Source organism: Athene noctua, chromosome 2, assembly GCF_965140245.1.
Source record: "Athene noctua chromosome 2, bAthNoc1.hap1.1, whole genome shotgun sequence".
In the NCBI taxonomy this organism is placed as follows: domain Eukaryota; kingdom Metazoa; phylum Chordata; class Aves; order Strigiformes; family Strigidae; genus Athene; species Athene noctua.
The window spans coordinates 150,656,733-150,676,987 of record NC_134038.1 but is presented as its reverse complement, the minus strand read 5'-3'; the positions used below and the strand labels follow the sequence as shown (position 1 = coordinate 150,676,987).

The 20,255-nt window shown below is 40.2% G+C and overlaps 2 protein-coding genes across 4 annotated transcripts in view; one reads left to right on the top strand and one right to left on the bottom strand.

Annotated features, from left to right (window-relative positions):
• Positions 1–18,955, top strand: part of ACAD11 (acyl-CoA dehydrogenase family member 11) — a 31,150-nt gene extending 12,195 nt beyond the window's left edge. For all 3 annotated transcript variants that reach the window (XM_074898116.1, XM_074898115.1, XM_074898114.1), the window contains exons 13-20: positions 611–709; positions 12,688–12,754; positions 14,259–14,344; positions 14,557–14,628; positions 15,530–15,684; positions 17,456–17,572; positions 18,012–18,121; positions 18,586–18,955. In XM_074898116.1, the coding sequence (XP_074754217.1) occupies positions 611–709; positions 12,688–12,754; positions 14,259–14,344; positions 14,557–14,628; positions 15,530–15,684; positions 17,456–17,572; positions 18,012–18,121; positions 18,586–18,700 (821 nt within the window). In that variant the 3' untranslated portion in view covers positions 18,701–18,955. The remainder of the gene's footprint in view (positions 1–610; positions 710–12,687; positions 12,755–14,258; positions 14,345–14,556; positions 14,629–15,529; positions 15,685–17,455; positions 17,573–18,011; positions 18,122–18,585) is intronic.
• ACKR4 (atypical chemokine receptor 4) lies at positions 3,087–7,557 on the bottom strand. Its single transcript, XM_074898117.1, has 2 exons — positions 7,478–7,557; positions 3,087–4,666 (listed from the first exon to the last, which is right to left on the bottom strand). The coding sequence occupies exons 1-2, from the start codon at positions 7,555–7,557 to the stop codon at positions 3,586–3,588; spliced, it is 1,161 nt and encodes a 386-aa protein (XP_074754218.1). The 3' UTR covers positions 3,087–3,585.
• Positions 18,956–20,255: the final 1,300 nt, after the last annotated feature.

Here is a 20,255-nt window from a genome sequence, read left to right as displayed (position 1 = left end):
TAGCTTTTGAACATGGGATGTTAAATTCTTGATCTTCCTGTGTCAGCAGGAGTTGAGAGAACTCAGCCTTGCAGAGCTGGACCCTTATTTTGCCAATTCTGTTTCACTGTGTTCCCCAAGAGGAAAGAGATGCTTTTGCTTTAAAGAAGATGACCTATAAAAGAAGTTAAGGGTGAAAGGCAAGAGAAAGAATCTTTCCTGTTCCAAACAATCATTGATGACATTTTGCTGGCAACCATTTTCAGTAGTTTAAATCTCTTTATTTTTTTCTTGAAGAGCTATGGGGAAAAAAAGACTGAGGAGAGAGATGACTTATCTATAAGTACATTAGAAGGGGAAGGATTTAAAAACCTCAGGGAAGGAAAAAGGCTGTTAACTATAAAGGGTAGTCTGAGCTCAAACCCAAGTTTAAACTGGCTGGGAATAACAGGGAAATAATACAAAGCCTTTGACCACTAGCAGAGTGAGGTTCTGAAAACAACTTTTCCACAAGAAGCAAAACAGTGTCATTGTCAATAGAATTTATCTAGGTCCCTATGTTTGTGATATATGCGGTACTACCAGTATGTTTAATCCAGTGGTTTGGTATGGTTTTTTTTCTTTAAATCAGAACCTGATGTGGCTTCAAGTGATGCCACCAATATGCAATGCAGCATTGAGCGAGATGGAAACAGTTATGTGATCAATGGCAAGAAGTGGTGGAGCAGTGGTAAGTATGGAAACCCTAAGTAAGAATGGCTAAGTCTAAAATTCTTTCCAAGAACTGATGAAACAAAAAGATTTATACTCCATTTCTGAGGTGGGAAATCGTTTCTTCCTGAGTAAAGGCAATAGAATGTAAACAATGGAAAGAGGTAAATCGAGTTTCTGATCTATGAAACAAAGTCCAAGTCTCAAATTCAGTTTGGGGTTTAAGGCCCTTTTTGGAAGCTCTGAATTTTGTTCACAGAATGAATGCTACTGTGGTTCCTTAAATGTTACCTCTTTCCATCAGGTAACTTAGATGTTTATGGTTGTAGCCTTTAAACTTCGTTTTTATTAAGCTGTCTTTGGCAGCTTGTGTGTGAGGTTTGACTCTACTGTGTAGTTACAGTAAAATTTGGCTGCTTTATAAACTAGTCTGTGATGCTGCTGGACTGACTGTTACAGGTGATTTTCTTATACTCCCCAGAAAAATCAATGGATTGTACTGTAAGTGGTAAATGCCCCTGATATTGTAATAGTTCCTTTTTTACCTAAACATATGCGACAGCAACTTGAAAATCCTCATTCTGGGGGAGTTTGGAAGCCAGCTAAATAAAGTGAGTTGCTAACTGGAGTGAAACCTGAATGTTTGATTTATGTAGCTTTGAGCGTGGCAGCTACCTACTAATACATGCCAGTGCAATACCTAGACTCACCAGAAGATAGGACTCTCTCTCTTTTCTAGTACTGCAAAACCAGTGGCAAAAGGAAACATGGGGTCATGTCTCTGGAACTGAGAGTGTCACTCAACTGCTGGCTGACACCTTTGCTCTGGGTCAGTGTCTCCCAGCTGTGCATTGCAGTTCTTAAGGAAATAATAGGCAAATTTGTAGAAGGTCACACACACAAAATATTATTTGTAAAATTAGTTATGTGAATTATAAAAAGGAGAGTAAACATAAGCCTAAGAGAGTAAGCATAACTTGGTTTATTTCTAATAAAAATAATCAAGACAGTCAGATTTGCATAAGGACAGACACATAAAAGGCACTGCAATTTCAAGAAATTTGAGAAACACATACATGCAGCTTTGTCTTAGTCAGAATCTCCTTTTCCGCCTGGTCGGGTTTTTTTTTTATTTTGAGGGTTTTGTGGGTTTTTGTTGGTTTTGGCGTTTTTTTTTTTCCTTTTTACTCTGAGTGGGAAATTAGGACCTTGGATGTTTGGGAGTTCCAGAAGCCTGACAGTGTGGTCAGAATGTCAGTCTGGGTGCAATGACTCTGTATTTGTGAAGTCAAGTCATAAATCACACATGTAAGGAGTTAGTGGTTTCATGGAAGAACTGGAGTTTGTTACTGTGCTCTGCATGGGAGCTTTGCACATCGACAGTAAATCCAGTGCAGCTTAAACTTGTCAGATTTATGGTGTATGTGTAGACTATCTGTCAAGCACTTCTGACTTACATATTCACGCCCTAATATTTCTCAAAATAGTGGGCAGAAATTTTGTAAGCTTTTGTCATCCAAACAGAGAGAAGAGGCTTGTGTCTTGTTTATGCCACTGTTGTTTCTTGTCTGTCCTTTTAGAGCTTTTTCTTCCAGTCCATAATTATCTAACTAGGAACAGTGTCTAAAAATTAGAGATTCCTGGCTTTTGTAAGCCATAGATCAGGCCTTTTGTCAGAGCCCATGGGATGCCTGAAGTCAGGGACAGTATGCTGTAATACTCCTTTTTTTTCATTTTGAAAGCTAGTATGTCAATATATTTGAAATGCTTCCAGAGAGTCATGGAAAACTGCTGTTTTCCCGGAATCCTCACCAGCACTGTAGTAGGGAATAGTTTTGGTATTTCTCCGTGGAAAAACTGTAAATCCCACTGACCCTGAGCAACATGTGGAGTCAGAACCTCTCTCATTCATCGAGCAAGGCCTCTAGCCTTTGCTGGCTGATAAATGCCTGTCATGAGGGATGTCAGTACCTACTAAACCAACATAAAGATATGAATAAATGAAAGCCAGTGGACTCTTTATATTATTTGATTTTATTGTATTTCCATATATTTTAGCAGATACGGTTATTGCAGTGTTTGATTCATTGTACAAATTGTGACTGGAAATTCCAGGCCCTGTATCTGAAGATTTTTTTCTTACATGTCTGCTAAGGCTTTGGTGTTTACAGAGATACAGAATGTGCCTCCCATAGGGCACTGGGCTTGTTAAGTTCAGGATGAGCAGAAAAGGAGAGGTGAAAGGTCATTTTTGGTAGTTACAGAGAAGGAATGACTGGGTTTTGTGTTTTATGTGGAACCACACAGAGAATGGCTTTTTTCCCCACTCTCTCAGTTCTCAGCCATGAACTTATACCTCATTTGAAACTGCAGGGGTATATGTGGAATGATGGCTGAGGAAAAAAATTGAACTGACTTACTAGACAAATGTTCTAAGTTTTAGAAAATAACTGAAGAAACACAAAAATAGTAACTGCTGGTAAAGAAGTTCCTGTACTGCTGCTTTATTCCTGATAGTTTATTTTTCTGTTTGAATTAATTGTTTGACATGTAAAGATTGTTCATTACACAGATACTTAGCTACCTAGTACTGTGACACTTTTAAATTTAAATCTTGTGGGTTTTTTAGGTGTTTGGGGTTTGGGTTTTTTCTTTGGTGTTTTTTCTAAGTAAGTATCTTTAGTTGTTTCTAGGAATTTCAGTGTTTAGTTCTTGCCTGATGCTTAATTTTGATCAGCATGTTCCACTTTGAACTGCTTTGTAGTGTCTTGGCTAGTCTGCAGATTCAGAAATTCATCTGAAAGTTGCCTTGCAGAGAAACAGCTGCTGAAATGATACCCCTAGAATGAATTAGTAATTCCTTTGATTAGATAAGATAATGAAGTAAGGGAGAGTCTATATAGTGAAACTAATTGTTTCTTCAGTGTGGTCTTCATAATTCAGAGAAATTTCTTCAGGTCTTCCATTCTGTTGTTGTCTTTTCCAGTATCCATAATTTTTTGCGATTTTCATAATATGCATTTTAAAAGAGGCACCCAGAAAGGCATAGAGAAGCGGGTTCAGGCAGGTGTGAAACAAAGCTATGCTCTTGGTGATCTGGAGTGCAACGTCGATTGTTTTGCTTGTGTCACAGTCGGTAATCAACATGTAGATGATATCTATGGCTCGCCAGAGCTTAACAATGTTATAAGGTAGCTGGGTAGTAATGAAAGTAGCTACTACTGCCAGAAGAACCAGAAAGGGTCTAGATTTTTTAACATTTGCAGATCTGAAGATTGTTTTAGCAGTAGCTGAATAGCAGATAAGCATTACTAGGAAAGGAAGCAGAAATTCCAGGATAATTTCCAGGATTTGAATGGTTGCTTTTAAGAGCGTTTCCATGTTCATTGGAAATACAGGAAGGCATTCATTCCTGTCATTGTGTTTCTTGACTTGATTAAATACCAGTTCAGGGATACTGAGGAAAATGGCAGACAGCCAGACACAGATGCAGGTAACACTGCAGTGTTTACCTATTCTTGTACGATCCCGGGATTCAGAAGTGGCCCTGTATCTATCCACACTGATACAGGCCAGGAACAGCATGCTAGAGCTGAAATTCATGGTGTACAGAGAAGAAGTGAGCTTGCACATTGAGTTTCCAAGTTCCCATCCCTGCACTGCATTTGCAGCCCAGAAAGGGAGTGTAAAGAGCAAGAGCAAATCAGCAATGGCTAGATGCATGATGTACACATCCGTCTTAGTCTTGGGTTTCTTGCAGTAGGCATAAATTGCGACCACTAATGAATTGCCAGCAACTCCAGCAGTGAAAGCCAATGCGTAGAACACAGGGAGGAATAATTTAGTGAAATTTCTCACATCACTTTTTTCACAGAGAAGCTCATATGTATTGTAATCTATAACAGAGTTGTGATCATCCTCCTCATCCTCAATCCAGTATTCGGTTGAGTTATTCATATCCCAGCCCATGGCAAAGCTACAAGGCACCAAAAAAAAGGGTGAGAGGGGAACTCCAAAGAAATAATACTGGTTTTAAATTTTAAAATTTCTGTTGAAACCTAAAACCCTTGCTCAGGGTTGCTTCTACATCTCGTGTTTAGAGAAGTTGGATATTGAGAATACATTTGTAATTAATCAAAGTAGAGCTAAACAGTGACGGAGGCAGAACAGACCATCTCAAATTCTCACATGAAATGGGGTAACTGACTACATCCATGTGTGCAATGCAAAGTAAAATGCGTTCAGCTGAAATGCTTTTGTTAACCTTAGTGTTTGAGATTGCAAGATGCTTGGAGTGCACTTCACAGGTTTCCACGTTTTAGGAGTGGAGCCATCATTGCTTAAACTGCTCTGACTCAGTTATGTTTGATAATATCCCATTAAAAAATCCCCTGGTCTGTCCCTTTGTCGGGTTGAAATTAAACCTTCCTCTCTACAGCCTCTGAAATGCAAAGGAGTACAGTTGAAGGCTGTAAATGCTATTACCATAGAGTGGATAAGGAATACTAACAGGTTGAAGCTGAGAGGCAAGCAGTAGTATGCTGTGCCTAATGACATAGTTTGCCATATTTTGGATATAATACAGGGAGAATGGGCTTGTTTGTTTCTCAGGCACACACATACGTGCCCATTACACAGAGCACAACAGTGGGGTCAGTTGCTGAACAGCTGTGGAACAGGCATAGTCTCCAACCCACACAGCAAGCCATGCCCACTGGAATTTTACAGATTCGAATTGCTGTGAGTACGCTGGATCTTACAGCTGGAGACTTCTCAGGATGTTATGACAGAAAGGAATCTTATCACATACAAAACTGACCACAAGTACCCAAACAGCTTAGAAGCTCTAATGTTTTCTGAAATACTGATGAGATGACAGATTTACTCTATAAACACTACAGCTGTATTCTCACTGCCAGCTTAGCGTGGAAGTTTGAGTGTTCGTGTCTTAAGCAAGTCATGTCCTACAGTATTTTTTTCTTTTTCTTAACTCTGTTCATAGACTAATTTCCTGAAATTCTTTCTATTGTAAACTACAGTCCTGAAGCGTCCCATTTTCTCGAAATAAGTGGGATTAAGATTTCTTAACAGCAGTAGCAAAAAGTAGCTGAGAATGAAAAACACCTCCCCCTTTCTCATCACCTGCAGTGTTTCAGAATTGGAGGCCAGTGTTACTGAAATCAGATTCTTATCTGATACTCTGGGAGCTACAATTTGGCTTTTTCAAGCTTGGAAATATTCCAGATATCATTTCTGGGTTTTAGACAAGGGTTTAAATGAAGGATTGTCTTAAATCTTTTAAATTTTTTTAATTCTGTCTACCAGGAAAAATAAGTTACTAACTGATCTTGTATCCAGGGATGCAAACCAATTAAATAGAGAGAAATGAATAATTTCTATTTCTGCTTGGGTTTGGGTTTTTTTCAGTGAATCTGCTACCTTATTTTTTAAAAAAGTCTATGAGTTAGAAATTATCTGTTTGCTTTGGCTTCATTCTCAATGACTCTGGCTTATTTTGTTAACACTTCAACACACTTCCCATTAAACTTTAAACAACGATTACTCTTACTTTAGGTCTTGTAATGTCATTTACTTTTGCCTAAATGAGGTGTGCGGAATGGAAATATACAGTAATTCTATTAGTTACTCCAGCAAAGGGTGTCTACTCTATGCCTAACAAGCTGCATTAGCAGGATTTTTCAGCAGGGGTAATCTTTCGCAGTTTTGGATACCTTGAGGAGAGATTCAGACATCAGCAGCAAATGTATTCTTTTTTATTAGTGAAAGAGTTTAATCCACTTAGCCAAGATTAGAAGAGAATTAAAAATTAAACTGAAAAGATTTGGTTGTGGTCTAAAACACTTCTTGCAGAACCCATCTGGGAATACTTACTCAAGTTGGATCACTGGCAAATTTGCTTGAAAGCAAAACAGTAAACATTTCAGTGCAAACTTCAAGAAGTCTGTGTATCACAGAGTGGTTTGGCTGTGACAAGGAACATGCTCAGCTGCCTGATACACTTTTGGCTGACCCGAGTTCTTGACAGAAACAAAATTATCTAAAATCCAACAGTTTGTATTTCTCCCTTAAAAACACAGTTATGTTTTGGCTAACACACCTATTTGTATTTGCCATTCCTGTTACTGTTGTTTCCCAGGTGCACATATAGGTGCCTTTTACATAAAGCAGAGCAGTCCCCTAGGACTCAGGTGCTGAACAGTGGTGAACCAGACTTAGTTTAGTCTCCATCCCACACAGCGAGCTGCCTTATGCCCATGTGGAATTTCTTACAAATTGCTGTGGGTATGCTGGATCTTACAGCTGGAGACTTCTCAGGACATTATGACAAAAAGGAATCTTACCACATACAAAACTGACCACAAGTACCCAAACAGCTCAGAACCTCAGCTGTTTTTTCCAGTACTGTTTTCTAGGAGGTATATTAATAGATATGACAGCTTTACATATTTTCTTGCAGAATTATTCCAGCCTTCCATTTAGATACAAATTCATTGTTTCTGTGTGTTTAAACTTGACATGGGATTGTATGGATACATGTTGAATGAAGTTAATATCCACAGTTTAAACAGACAGATTTGATTTTTTACTGAATTAAGCAGTACTGTTCTGCTGAACAAGTCTGATTTTAAGACTGGAAATGAGCATATCCCTTAGCGAAATGATGTCTTTCTGAAAAGCCAACTTATCTGAGAGTAAATCCTAGCTCTTCTCTTATGTAAATAAGATATCACACTTAACATACAGAGCAGTAAATATTAAAACTAACCTTATTTTGTCAGCAGAGTAGTAGCTGGTACAGCAATTGAGATATGCTTCAGTGAAATGATCTGAGTTGCTCTGACACATTATATTTTGTCTTCAAACACCACACCCTCATCTGGAAGTCAGTTGCGCTTTCATTTTGACTTGCCAGCTTTAAATAAATAAATAAATAAATAAATAAATCCTGCTTTCCTGGAAACTTTGCTTATGTCAAACACGTACATTTCCTACATTTTTCCTTGTTACAGCCAGAATGTGACTTTTCTTTGGATTGTAAAGATTCTCTTGCTATTTCACTGTGGTATTGATTGTTTTATTTCTTAAAGTTGAAATGTTTTTTTTACATCATCAGAAGGCTCTTATCAAATCATACATTTAAAAGGTGAAAAAGAGAGAAAGAGGGGGAGGTCAGTCCAGGGCAGAGTTACCTGTAGGGAGTCACTTCTTTCCTCAGGGCACTACTGTGCTGTTGGTGGCTGCCTATATAAGGTTTTAAGGTATCTTTATATCCCCTTTTAAAGTAACTTTTTAGGGGATGCAGTAGAAAGATGACTTTTGCTTTTTGGGAGGTTGGGGAGGTTGCTCTTTCAGTATGTCATCCTGAACAAAACCAGCAAGACGATAGGGAACAAGATGTGAAAGCAAGTGGTAAATTGTCAACCAGAGTATAAGCACATAGTCCTGCACCCTGTGGGAGAGTTCCCAGGGATCTGAATGTTACCAGTCAGATTCATAATCAAGTTAGTGTTTGATAATATTTCTACAGAAACTGCAAGCTAGTCAGATACTGTAGAATAAAAATAGATGCTATTCTATCCATGAGGTTTCTTCCACTTGTAGTGTGCAGCCTGCATTATAGAGTCAAAACTCTCACAGGAAAGGGAAGATGGAGAAGTTCTGCAGTTCACATGCAGACATTAGTATTTCTGCACTGAGGCATGGACTTACCTCTGCTAAGAATTCCTAAAATGACTGGATCTTGCTTAAATTTCCACAATCTCTACAGCTTCAAATTAGTCTCTTGTGTAAGAATACCTCGCACAGAGTGTCAGGACCTTCCATCATTATCCTGTATCCTGTAGCAGTCTAATGAGTTTCAGTAAATGCAATATTGATGCCAAACAACAGAGAAATATTTTGAGCAGACCAGAGGTCAGGTTTTGATTTTGACACACTGACTAAATTGAGGTACCTTCCACAGCCAGATTTAGCCTTCTGTCTGTGCTTCAACTATGCTGGAGTGTGTGAAGGGAAAGATGGGCAGCTAAGAATGTAATGGACAGATGTTTTCCACATGCTTCTAGCTTCATTTGCATTCAGAACAAGAAAGAAAAATGGGTTGGAGGAGGAATTGGAGTCTGGAGAAAGAGTGCTGCAATATTTGTACATATTTCTGCAATGTTTTTATCTTGAGTACTTCACTGGTGTTCTTCAAGATGGGCAGCTAAGAATGTAACGGGCAAATATTTTCCACATGCTTCTAGCTTCATTTGCATTGAGAACGAGAAAGAAAAATGGGTTGGAGGAGTAATTGGAATCTAGAGAAAGAGTACTGCAATATTTGTATATATTTCTGCAGTGTTTTCATCTTGAGTACTTCGCTGGTGTTCTTCACAGTGGCAGATAAGACATTTGGGTTGCTTCCAGCATGTCTGCTTCTCACAAGTCGTGTCGTTGCTTAGAGGCCTGAGCTATATCTTTTTAAAATAAGTTAATCTCTCAGTTCTGAATGGGATTTGTCTCAATGTGGTCTCCAACAAGATGAAACAATCAGGCTAGAACTGAGAAAGTTCCCAGGGAAATAGCTCTGTGTGTTGCCTACAGAACAGATGGTTATGTTACCAGTGCCTGAGAGGTACAGTGGGCAGGCTGTAGGAAGGCACTTCATGGAAATCCTGTGCTGTTTATTACACTGCCTCAGCTCCTCATAGCTGCAGGGTGCAGAGAGGACAGAACCTTTCAGACAGGGTACAGAAATAATACTGGCATGTAATACATTTCAGTATGACCCTATAGGCTCAAAAATAACAAAAAATTGTTTAATAAGAGTGAATGCAAAATGACAATGGATCTTCCTTAACTAAGAAGTGCTTGTGTCTGTATAAACATGGAATGAAGGTGAGGAAAAAAACATTCCTAAAAAAACATGCCTAAGCTGGCAGCATCTGAGACTGTGAGCTCTAGCTGGGAACAGCTAGCAGCCGCATTCAGTGACAGGACTGTATAGCCCTTGCTGATTGGCTGCAGAACCCCAGCATTGTCTCTGTCTTCACTAGTTGTACCCAATTTGCTCACAGCTCCATTATAATCTTTACCAGATACCCAGAAGTGTTATCTGGAGAAGATGAGATAAAATTATGGAATACATTGTGCTAGTGGATAGAAATTACTTCAGGCTATTGAGGGGGTCCCCTTCTCTCTGTCAGAAGATCCCCATATATACTACAATAAATACTACACTGCCATCCACCCTGTTCAGTCCAGTTTCTTCTTGTAGGAGAGTCCAGAACATGTGTTTATCAGCGCCTCTGTAGGAAGGTGCCAAGTCTGTTAATGTTGCCACAAACCCCTGATCTCTAGCAGAGAAAGGTAACCCACCAGGTTCAGCCCTGTGACAGCCAACACAGCGAGAGTCATAGGTATTCTGGGCATTCAAGCAGTAGATTATCCTGCCTTAGCCACCTTAGCCAGAAATTTGAAGACTGGATGCTGAAAATTAGGTAACTAGATTGCAAGAATTGCTATCCAGCTTCTTTAAGTACTGTCTGTGTCTGCACCACATTCCTCTACCAGAAGGAACCTGTATAAGTTGGTTGTGTGAAGTTCAGTAATCTTAAGCATGTTACACCCCCTGATAGCAAAGATTAGGCTTCTAACAGGATCGTGATCAACCCTCTAAGCACATTTTAAAATATCATTGTCTTTGCCTGTGTGAGTGCCATGAAGATTTAAAAAATATAATACATGAGTTAAACTTAGGATGTTTCCCAGTGTAGCAGCATTGTGGTTTAGAGGTTTTGGATGGGTTATGCAGACATATATCTTAAAACACTTATTTAAAAGTTCATCAATATGGGAATCTGCTTACAACTGACCTTCCAAAATCTCTGCTATTTCTATTTGTTCATTTGTGAGTTGCTTGCAAAACTACTTCTAACTCCTGCCAAAATGACGGGCTTCTCTGACTCTTCCCTCCCCATCCTCCAGCAGCTTCTTTGAATTCTGTAAGTAATGTAAAAATGCCATTTACAAATGAGAGATTTTTTCCATCCAGGCAGTCTGCATTTCTTCCAAAGCACTGGAGTATTTCAGAGTCTTGCATTAGACCAGAACTTCTTTCTGGCGTTTATGGGTCAAAGTTGCATAAAATTTGTTTTGGGTTTTCAGAACTTCAAACCCTAAGGAGTTGAAAGGCCAGGAATCTGCCTTTCTTTGCTGTGTTCAAATGGGAAAAAGCAGATATGAAATGGAGGTATTCATTTGCCTTCCAGAAACTTGTACTAATGATTTAGAGCATCTAACCAGATGTCTAGCTCTCAGTGAGATCCTCACTAAGTTCAATGTGAAAGCTTCTTCTGATTTGTTTTCATACAATAGGGTGAAATTTGCCTTTTTTTGAAGCAGGGATGTAACTTGAGGATTGTTTACAAATCAGTTTATGAAAAGATTCCAGAAAGTCAAATATCTTTTGTTGTAAACCTCACTTCAAGATAAATGTGGTTTAGAAAAAAACACTTGTGCAATTCTTTACTTTCTGTGGAAAAGAAGAGTCAAATACCCCTTAAGAATGTAGCATTTCTCTTTGCAGGGTAGTACATTGCAAAGCATATGTTGTGTTATTTTGGGGTTGGTTACCCTGTTGTTGCAGTTGCCCAAATGAGCCAACTGTTTGAGATTACCTTTTTTTTACCAAGCTGATTTATTCCACCCCCAGCTTTTCACTTTTATATTTTAGCTCGTTAGCATTGTACAGCTCATGGGCCACAAATATAACCCCACTTTGAAAACAATGGATGAAATGCATATGGCAAAAGAGGAGTATAAACAGCCAGCAGCCTGGCCCTCAAAATAGGCAGTGTTCATCTGAACAAAATAAATCTCTCTCCTGCTTCCTGGCCATCACAGTGGCTGTTCTTAAGAGGAAGTAACTCAGCTCAAAGCCAGGTGATTGCATTGTCTAGACCAGAGGCTCCCAGACCTCGTGATAACAGCTGCCAGAGAAGTTAAAAAGTTATCTTTGTTTCTGACCTTAAAACTAACCGAGTTGGTGCAGAAAAAAATCTTGAATTAAATCTCTGAAAAGCTTGTCATCTACATTGAGAAAGCAATCAAAAATGTACTGATTGTTACGTACATCAGGTATAATCCTGCCCCTTCTCCATAGCTTTATTGTCTGTGTGAGACTTTGAAAGGACTGAGAGCATGCTTTAGGACTAAGAAACCTTTAAAGAAAAAGATAGTGAGGATTAAGGCTCTTAGAAATAAGATGTCATGTTTATTAATGGTAGAATCTTCTTTAGGACTTGTACATTAAAAAGCTAGCTTTATGCTACAAAGACATGTCTCAAATAATGTTAACGATGGCTTGAAATGCTGGCAGATTATTTTCAGGTAATGATTTCCACTCAGATCTTTCTTTGAAGTGCAAACTAAAATCGTCTGTGTAAAGGGGGAATGAACCTTCATTCCAGAGAAGTTATGCTGAAGTAGTAGCAAAGTCATCATGGTAACTCTTTGATAGCCTTATCTGCAGAATTTGGTTATAATGTGGTCGGTATTTCATTCCCACAGAGATCCTCCAGTCTTTACAGTTTTAAGAAGTTTTACTTTTGAAATGGCAGCACCTCGCCCTGAGGTGTGCTTCTATATCAGACTTATTTGCTTAGCTGTAATGGAGACAGAAGTAATTAGATTCCATTTCAAGTACCTTCTTGTTCTCTTTTCATAGGAATAGATGATGGAGCTGGATCCTGGAGGGTTTGGATGTTTGGCTTTTCATTGTTCCCCTCACAACAAGTCAACTCCCTTTTACATGTTAAGCAATAAGATTTATTTTGTTTCAGTCTGATTACTCAGAGTATAAACACAGAGTAGATTGCATGCTTTTGCTCCTGTATCACGAAAGGAAGGGAGGAAGATTTATTTGTAACTTCATTTGATTCTACATTGAGATTTTTATATTGAAAGCTGTTTTTGTGTTTGTGACTTTTTAAGGTGCTGGGAACCCAAATTGCAAAGTTGCAATTGTAATGGGCAAAACCAAAAACTCCTCAGCATCCAGGTAAGGATTCCTAGGAGATTCAACGAGTTACATAAAACTTGTTTCCTGACGGAGTCACTGCTTGCAAAAATTTTGTTAAGTGAAATGCCATTAATTGCCTTTATCAGTTGGATGTGCTTGTGCATTACAGAGGATTTGTGCATGTGTCTGTTTAAGAGAAAAATGTTGCTGACCAAGCTCCTGTTTTGGTGTCAACTGCTGGAGCAGAAGCCTCCCAACCATTTCACTGTTACCAGATTTCATCAGCGTGCTTCCTCCCCTCCACTGCACTAGCTCTGGTGTTTGCAGAGCTCTGTGATGGATTGGATCAGGAAAGTTTTGGGAATTTCCTAACCTTATCTTGGTCAGAATAGTTTTAGTCTGCATCAGTTGGTCAACCAACAACTATCACTGGCTTACGCTTTATTTCATAAGGATAGTATATAAAACATTTAGCAAGAGTAAGAATTGTTTTCTTAAATGATAATAAAACTTTTCAGAGCTTTCCTGAACAGAATGAGTACAAGTGGCACATCAGAGACTTGCAGTTATCTACTAAGTTTTTCACGAAGTTACCTGTAGGTATAGAAAGTTAAGTTTGAAACGTGGAATGCTTGTTATGTGAAGTTGTGTAAGCAGAGAGCATTGCACGTCTTTAATGAGACCTGCTCGCTCCATTTCTATATGTGGCAATATAATACTTCCCTGTTCTTGTTTAAAATAAAGATGTGGTTCAACTCTTATTACCAAACTAAAATTGCTTTTTACAAAACTTACACAAGTGATGAATAAAATGCTTCATGACTGGTTCCACAGCTTGTAATGCAAAAGAATTGGAATATTTGTATCTCTAAGTTGGATTTTAGCCCAAATTCCACTGATTAAGTTTTCAGATTTGGCTAGGTTCCATTGAGAAGTAAACCATAACTTGCTCACAGCATGCACGATGGTTTGTCCAGTGGCTGTACAGACAGTGGCACCTGTTGAACTCTTGGAAGCTGAACAGAAGTTCATGGAGGAGACTATGTGATACTGCGCTTGCTAGAGCTGGAGGCTGAGTTCAGGGATGTCTGGTGTCTCCTCCAGTTCTGTGTGACTAATAACTGACCTTAAATATTCTGAAGGAATTTAAACATGGGGATTTTTTTTCCTAAACTATAGGCAAGCCAAGACTGTGATGATGATAAACATGTTCTGAGAATAAAAAAGAAAGGTGGGGGGTGGAGGGGGAGGAAATTGACTGGGTGATACAGAAATACTTGCACAGAAGTGACAAAAGTAGTAGTTCTTTGATAGTGGTGCATTAGATGCCAGTAGTACATTTTTACTCGTTCACTGGTGATTCAAGGAGTATTGAAGCACGCATGTCACTCTGCATGCAGGACAGCTGCAATCTGTATAGGTAAATCTCAACATTGGCTTTATGTGAGCACTGAACTGAGGATTGAAAATAAAAGAAGTGGAAGGAGGGTACAGAAGGGGAGGCTCAAAGTTAATGGTAACTTGTGCATTTTGTCTTGATCAGGTACGAGCAGCACAGTATGATCATTGTTCCCATGGACACTCCAGGGCTAAAGCTGATAAGACCCCTCTCAGTGTTTGGCTACCTGGGTAGGTGATAATATTTATCAGCTATTACACATATTAATTTGTTAGCAGTCTCAGAAGCTGCATTGTATATATATATACACACATATACAATAAATATTGTATATCAAATAAATCAGTAAAATGCATACATAGAAAAAGAGTTAGGAATTGAAGGCCTGTATTTTTATCCTCCTTTGTTTTACTCTGCTGTTGTGTTTTCTCTGTGCCTATAGATGAGATCCATGGAGGACATTTTGAGATACACTTTAATGATGTGAGAGTACCTGTCTCCAATATAATACTGGGTGAGTTTCAATATTAATTCCTTTTTAATACATACAGCAATGAGCCAAGTTTTATGAAGCAGTGGTTTATTTTATGAATCACCATAAGTTATTGTAAACTGCTGTAGTCAGTGGAGCCAGGGTCTCAAACACATGTAAGAGGGAGCCCTCTCTTCCTTTAGCAGTCTACCTGCTGCTTGGATGTAACTTGTTTAGAGCAGAAAGGTGAATGAAGGAATCAGGGCAGGTGCAGCTGTCATCTACCTTCCTGAAGTAGAGCAAAGCAGAAACTGGCAGTGGTGTTCTTTCCCCAAAAACAGTTCTCATAGACTTCACACACTTTTTAAAAGAGCATTCTGCTGTAGTCCACAGCCACCCAAACCTGGATGCCTGCAAATTTAGCAGAACTGGAAAAAAAAAAAAAAAGAAAAAAAAAAAAAAAGAAAGAAAGAATGAGCAGGCCAGCACTGTGACCTTCTGGAGGGAGAAGTTCACTCTGCTTCTCTCTCTTACTATAAATCGTGATTTCTTCTATCTATCTCCTCTCTGCCATTTTTATTTCACTGTAAGAGCTTTCTTTCTTGAGTAGCCCTAGGACATGGAAACCTCCAAGTCTTCCCCCAGATTCTCATACCAGATCTCACAGATATATTTTTCAGTGTAAAAATAACAAGATTGAAATTAAATCACGTAAATCAAACCCTGTCAGATACCATCTTAGAGTGTGCTTTGTGCTGTAAGTATTATTAACAATGTGTCAGGATAGATCTAGTTGGAGTAAACAAGCAACAGTTCTGCAAAATAAATTTTTAAGAAGCTTGCTTCTAGCTCTGGTGCTATGAGGCCACTTCTGCTCAGAGCCATGGATCATTTCAAGCAGGAATCAAGGAGTCTGCATGTGCCTGTTTTTCTTTCCATTCAGGTGAGGGAAGGGGGTTTGAGATAGCTCAAGGTCGGCTTGGGCCAGGCCGTATTCATCACTGCATGAGGTCCCTTGGTGCGGCTGAAACCGCTTTACAGATAATGTGCCAGCGCGCAGCACAGAGAGAGACTTTTGGGAAGAAACTGTATCACCACGTAAGCATGTTCCCTCTTTGTCTCAATTCATGTGCTCCAGACACCACCCTTTGTTTTGCTCACACAGACTCGTGCCTCTGATAATGCACTACAAGGGATGTGCCCTCACCTTGAATTTCTCTTCATAATGCATCAGGTGTCAAAAGAAAAAAATCATATTGCAAGGCTCCCATTTTTCACTATAATCTACAGGGGTTTTTTTCCCTTGCAATGAATTGGATATCCTTTGCTGGATTTGAATACAGATTTTGTTCCCATGTTTTTTGCTTTGCTTTTGCTGATCAGGTTGGACAGGTATTTTTTCAGGCATACAGCTTATGTTTCCATAGTTACAATCTGAATTCACCATTTTTGTGTATCAAATCTTGATTACCAGAGACACTCAAGGGTCTAAATTTGACTAAAAATTTTACTTCTCTGATCAATTATTTGTGCTTACTTATGACCGTACAGACCAAACCGGTCTTAGGATTTTTGGCCTTATCTTGCTCTGGAACTGAAATACCATTTTGTGAGAGAGCGCTTGCTTGATAGGGTAATAAAAAGATGATAGTCTCCTTTTTATAGGAACCATCAGCATTTAGTAGCTGGCTGCATTTCAATTGTTCCTCAGTCTTATCCAACAGATAGGATGACTTTATTGGAAAAAACAAGTAAAGGCAATGGAAAGAGGAAACTGAATTAGTGTCTGGCATAGGTCATAGAAAGTTGTTTGTACAGATCCAGAAGGAATAATCTTACATATCCATTTTCCAGTCATGTCATTGCCAAACTTCCATTCACGACCATAACCTAGAATTAGTAAGAGCTGGATGAGGCGCGCTGTGTTTCTCAGAAGGTCGTTAAAGTAAGACCTGACATCCAGCTGCGCGGGCAGCACGGGTTCCTCGCAGCACTAGGACAGCTGAGGAAGAGGCGAGGCTCTTGGCTGACCCTCACCACTGCCCTCAGGGCAGGCAGTTGGTTACAACCCCGCCGGCAGGAGGGGGCCAGAAGGGTGTGTCTGATTCCACCCGGGTTCACACCACCTCTGGGGCTGAGCCGAGCCCCAGGCTTTGTGCTGCAGCGAGCGCTGCACATGTGCTGAGGGCTCCTGCAGCTGCCAGGGCAACAGCGTCCACGGGCGGGAGCGTGTGCCCACCACGGTGCAGGCTCCAAACTGCCTTTGCGCTGACAAGCATCACATGAACATTTTTTTCAAGTGGGGTACGTTGGCTGCAGAGGGGCATTACCTAAGAGGAGCAGGGAAGGGCTGCCAGGACTGTAACTTCAGTTGGAGCAAGGGAGCTATTAATTTATCATCAATGTGAACAGACACAGCAGGTACCACCCTGCAGCTGTCTGTCTGGGTGTGTAACACACCACCATCAGTGGTTCAAGCAAGACAGAACCGATTCCTCCCCCCTTTCACCCCCCACTTTTTGTATACTGGGGCATGTTACACAGAGAGAGGGTTGTGCGGTCTGGTAGCAGGAAAGCAGGGAGTAAAAAGCAGGCTGGAAGGGGGGGAGCAGGCACTAGGTCTGACCAGGAAATGAAAGTGTGCTAGAATCTGGAGTTTTTCCCCCTTTCCTCTTCTCTGTCAAGCAAAGAACCATTCTATCTTTAATATTTCTGTCAATCAAGTGTTTTCTTTTTTCCTCCTATGAGATTACACACATCAAACTAGCTCTAATTTGCACACAAGTGTCTCTAAGTGACTGAACACGCACATGTGTTGACACATGTGCATGTTCAGTCACAAAGCCAAGCATGTCTCTGGTTTCTGCAGGAGGTTGTTGCCCACTGGATTGCTGAAAGCCGCCTCAGCATAGAACAGGCTCGACTGCTTACGCTACAAGCAGCCAGCAAGATCGACATGCTGGGCAACAGAAAAGCAAGGAAAGAGGTAAAATTTTTTTTAGCAGCCTTATGCGGGGACTTGGGGAATGCAACACCTGTGCATTCAAGCAGTTGAAATATAATCTAAACCATATTGCTAAACATTATTCTTCTCATTAGAAACCATAATTTCATTTAGAAAATAGATGGCCTAGAGATGTGCTTTTGATTGTCATGAGACTGGAAACGGTGATCTCAAAGTTTTTAAATGAGAAATCCGATAAAGTATTTAAAAATTAAAGAAGTTCAAGTATTGCTCACTTGTCTCAACATGCTGAGATAGTTTGGGGTGACTGAAAACAGTTTTACTTTACCTGGGGAACAGCAGAGCTTGTTCAATCCAAAGAGGAAGGAATGTACAGTGAGATACCAGTCATGGGTAAAACTGTTAGATAAATACTTGCTTATAAAACTGTTAGATAAGATGAGCTCTCTTCTCACTCCAGGTAGCCATGACCAAAGTGGTTGTCCCTCGAGCTGTGCTTAAAGTGATTGATTGTGCAATCCAAGTGTGTGGTGGAGCTGGCGTTTCTCAGGATTTTCCTTTGGCTGTTATGTGAGTAAAGGGAGACTTATCTGGAGATGCTAAGCATTCTTTCTAAGATAATTCTGTAACACCAGTACATACTGTTTCACCTCAGGTAGCCTGAAATAATGGTCCATATGCCTTTAAGCTATAAAACTTAAAACAACTGCTTTTATCATTCAATTCCAGTTCAATTGCATTGCTTTACCCTTATAAAAAAAGAGAGAAAATAAAAAGCTGGCACTAGATCTGAAGTAGTTCGTATCAGCAGCACAAGGATCTGTTTCTAAAGCTCAGTCTTATCCCTCCCGGCCTTGGGGAGAAGCCAGCCTTTTGCATTTCCAGCCCACACATCTCAGTCCTGCCAGGGAGGCTTTGCTGCAGTATCTCCTATGTGATAGCTCTTTTCAGACAACCGTTCAAAGGGTGGGTAAACCAAAAATAGTGCTGAGGCAGCCTGCTGGCAGACCCTCACCCAGCTCCTTCCGACCCAGGTTTGCTTATATCCGGACCTTGCGCCTGGCAGATGGCCCCGATGAAGTTCATCTCTCAACAATCGCAAGATGGGAACTGCTTGATCAGTCAAAGAAACTAACTGCAAAAATCTAAGGTCAGCCTAAAGCCACCTCAAATGGATGGAAGATTTAAGAAAGCTTTTGTTCAGTGCACTAATGTTTAAGGTAAAATTGGATGAATACAAAAAAATCTGATTCTAACTTGAAGCAATACATACTCTCTCCCCCTTTACTTTGTAATTCCAACACTTAATCAGGGGCTTGCTTTTAAAACTTTGAAGAATGCCCTGTAAATACCGGGATTTGTCTGGATTGTTTCTAACACTAAATAAAATCTATTTTAACAGGCCTGAAGTGCTTTATTTGCTCTGAGCCAAAGTCCTCTATTCTTTTATTGCAGGCAAAGCAGTTCTGACTCAGTTTCACCCAATTTAGTTTATTGCAAGCTAGGATAAACTTCTAATTTTTTATTAAATGACAATTAAACACTTAGGGTAATGCCTGTTTTCCCTTTCCAAAGCTCAGATGCAGTCCAACCCTCCCTCATGCTCTCACCTGCCCTCACTCATTCCCCACCTCTCCTCAGGTGAGGCTGGGGGGCAGCACAGGAGGCATTTTATCTGCTACTCCTTGCTTTTTCTCCTCTGCTTTGTTTCTCCAGATGCATCCCCTCAGTTTTCCTTACAGGTGTCCCTTTTGTCTTCCTTTGCACCTTTCCTTCTCTGTCTCCATTTGTGCACCCTCACAAACCCCCTCCTGGCCCACCTGCTCCCACCCTTTTTTAAGTGTGCCTGAGCACAGGAGGCACCTGCCCTTTGAGGAGCTGGTTTGGCCACACCAGCTGCACCTGGCACAGGGCTGTTCATGGCCACCACTGCTACCAGAGCAGGCCCTGCCAAAACACCTTTGTCAAGTTCTAAAAGGTCAGAGTTCCTCAGCTCTGCTTGTGTAACCATCTTAAACAGTAGTTGCTTACAAGAGAACTTGTTCATACATTACCAGAACCAGCAGACCACAGCATACTGCACCATCAGTACCTCTACTTACTACAAAGTTAGAACAATCGCTTTTCAGCTCAGAAAGGGTTGATCACAATTAACTTCAGGGTACAAGAGTTTACTTTTTGCGTGAACAAACCAACCACCCTAGCACAGCGTTGGCGCCTGAAGAGAACATGCCCTGTTTGGCTCAGTCTTCAGGCTTCTTCCTGCCAAGCCTTCACCCACAGGGTGTTCCAGCTACAGCTGCTGAAGTCAGTCAGGGGGGCACAATTTCAGAGTACCTAGAACTGGAAGCTTTCCACAAAGAAGTGTATCTTCTGTCAGTTCATTAGACTAAAATCATGATTACAATCTTTTGAGAAAGCAATAATTATTGTTTATATTTCCATCCACCTTCATTTCCTCTTGCTTCCTGCCAAGAATGTTTCTTAGGAAGTTGAGAATGTCAGTAAGTCAGTGGCTGGAGTGCATTTCAGGTACAGAACAACCTGCACTACAGCACTACCCATGGTTTGGGTATTCTGCTCCAGGCTGTCAAAACCCACACGATGTGTCTGTCGAAACAGGAATGCCCAGGAAGCCTATTTAGCTACTCTCATTTCCTCCCCTATTAAAGAACAGCTACGTAAGACCACCACCTTTCTCTCA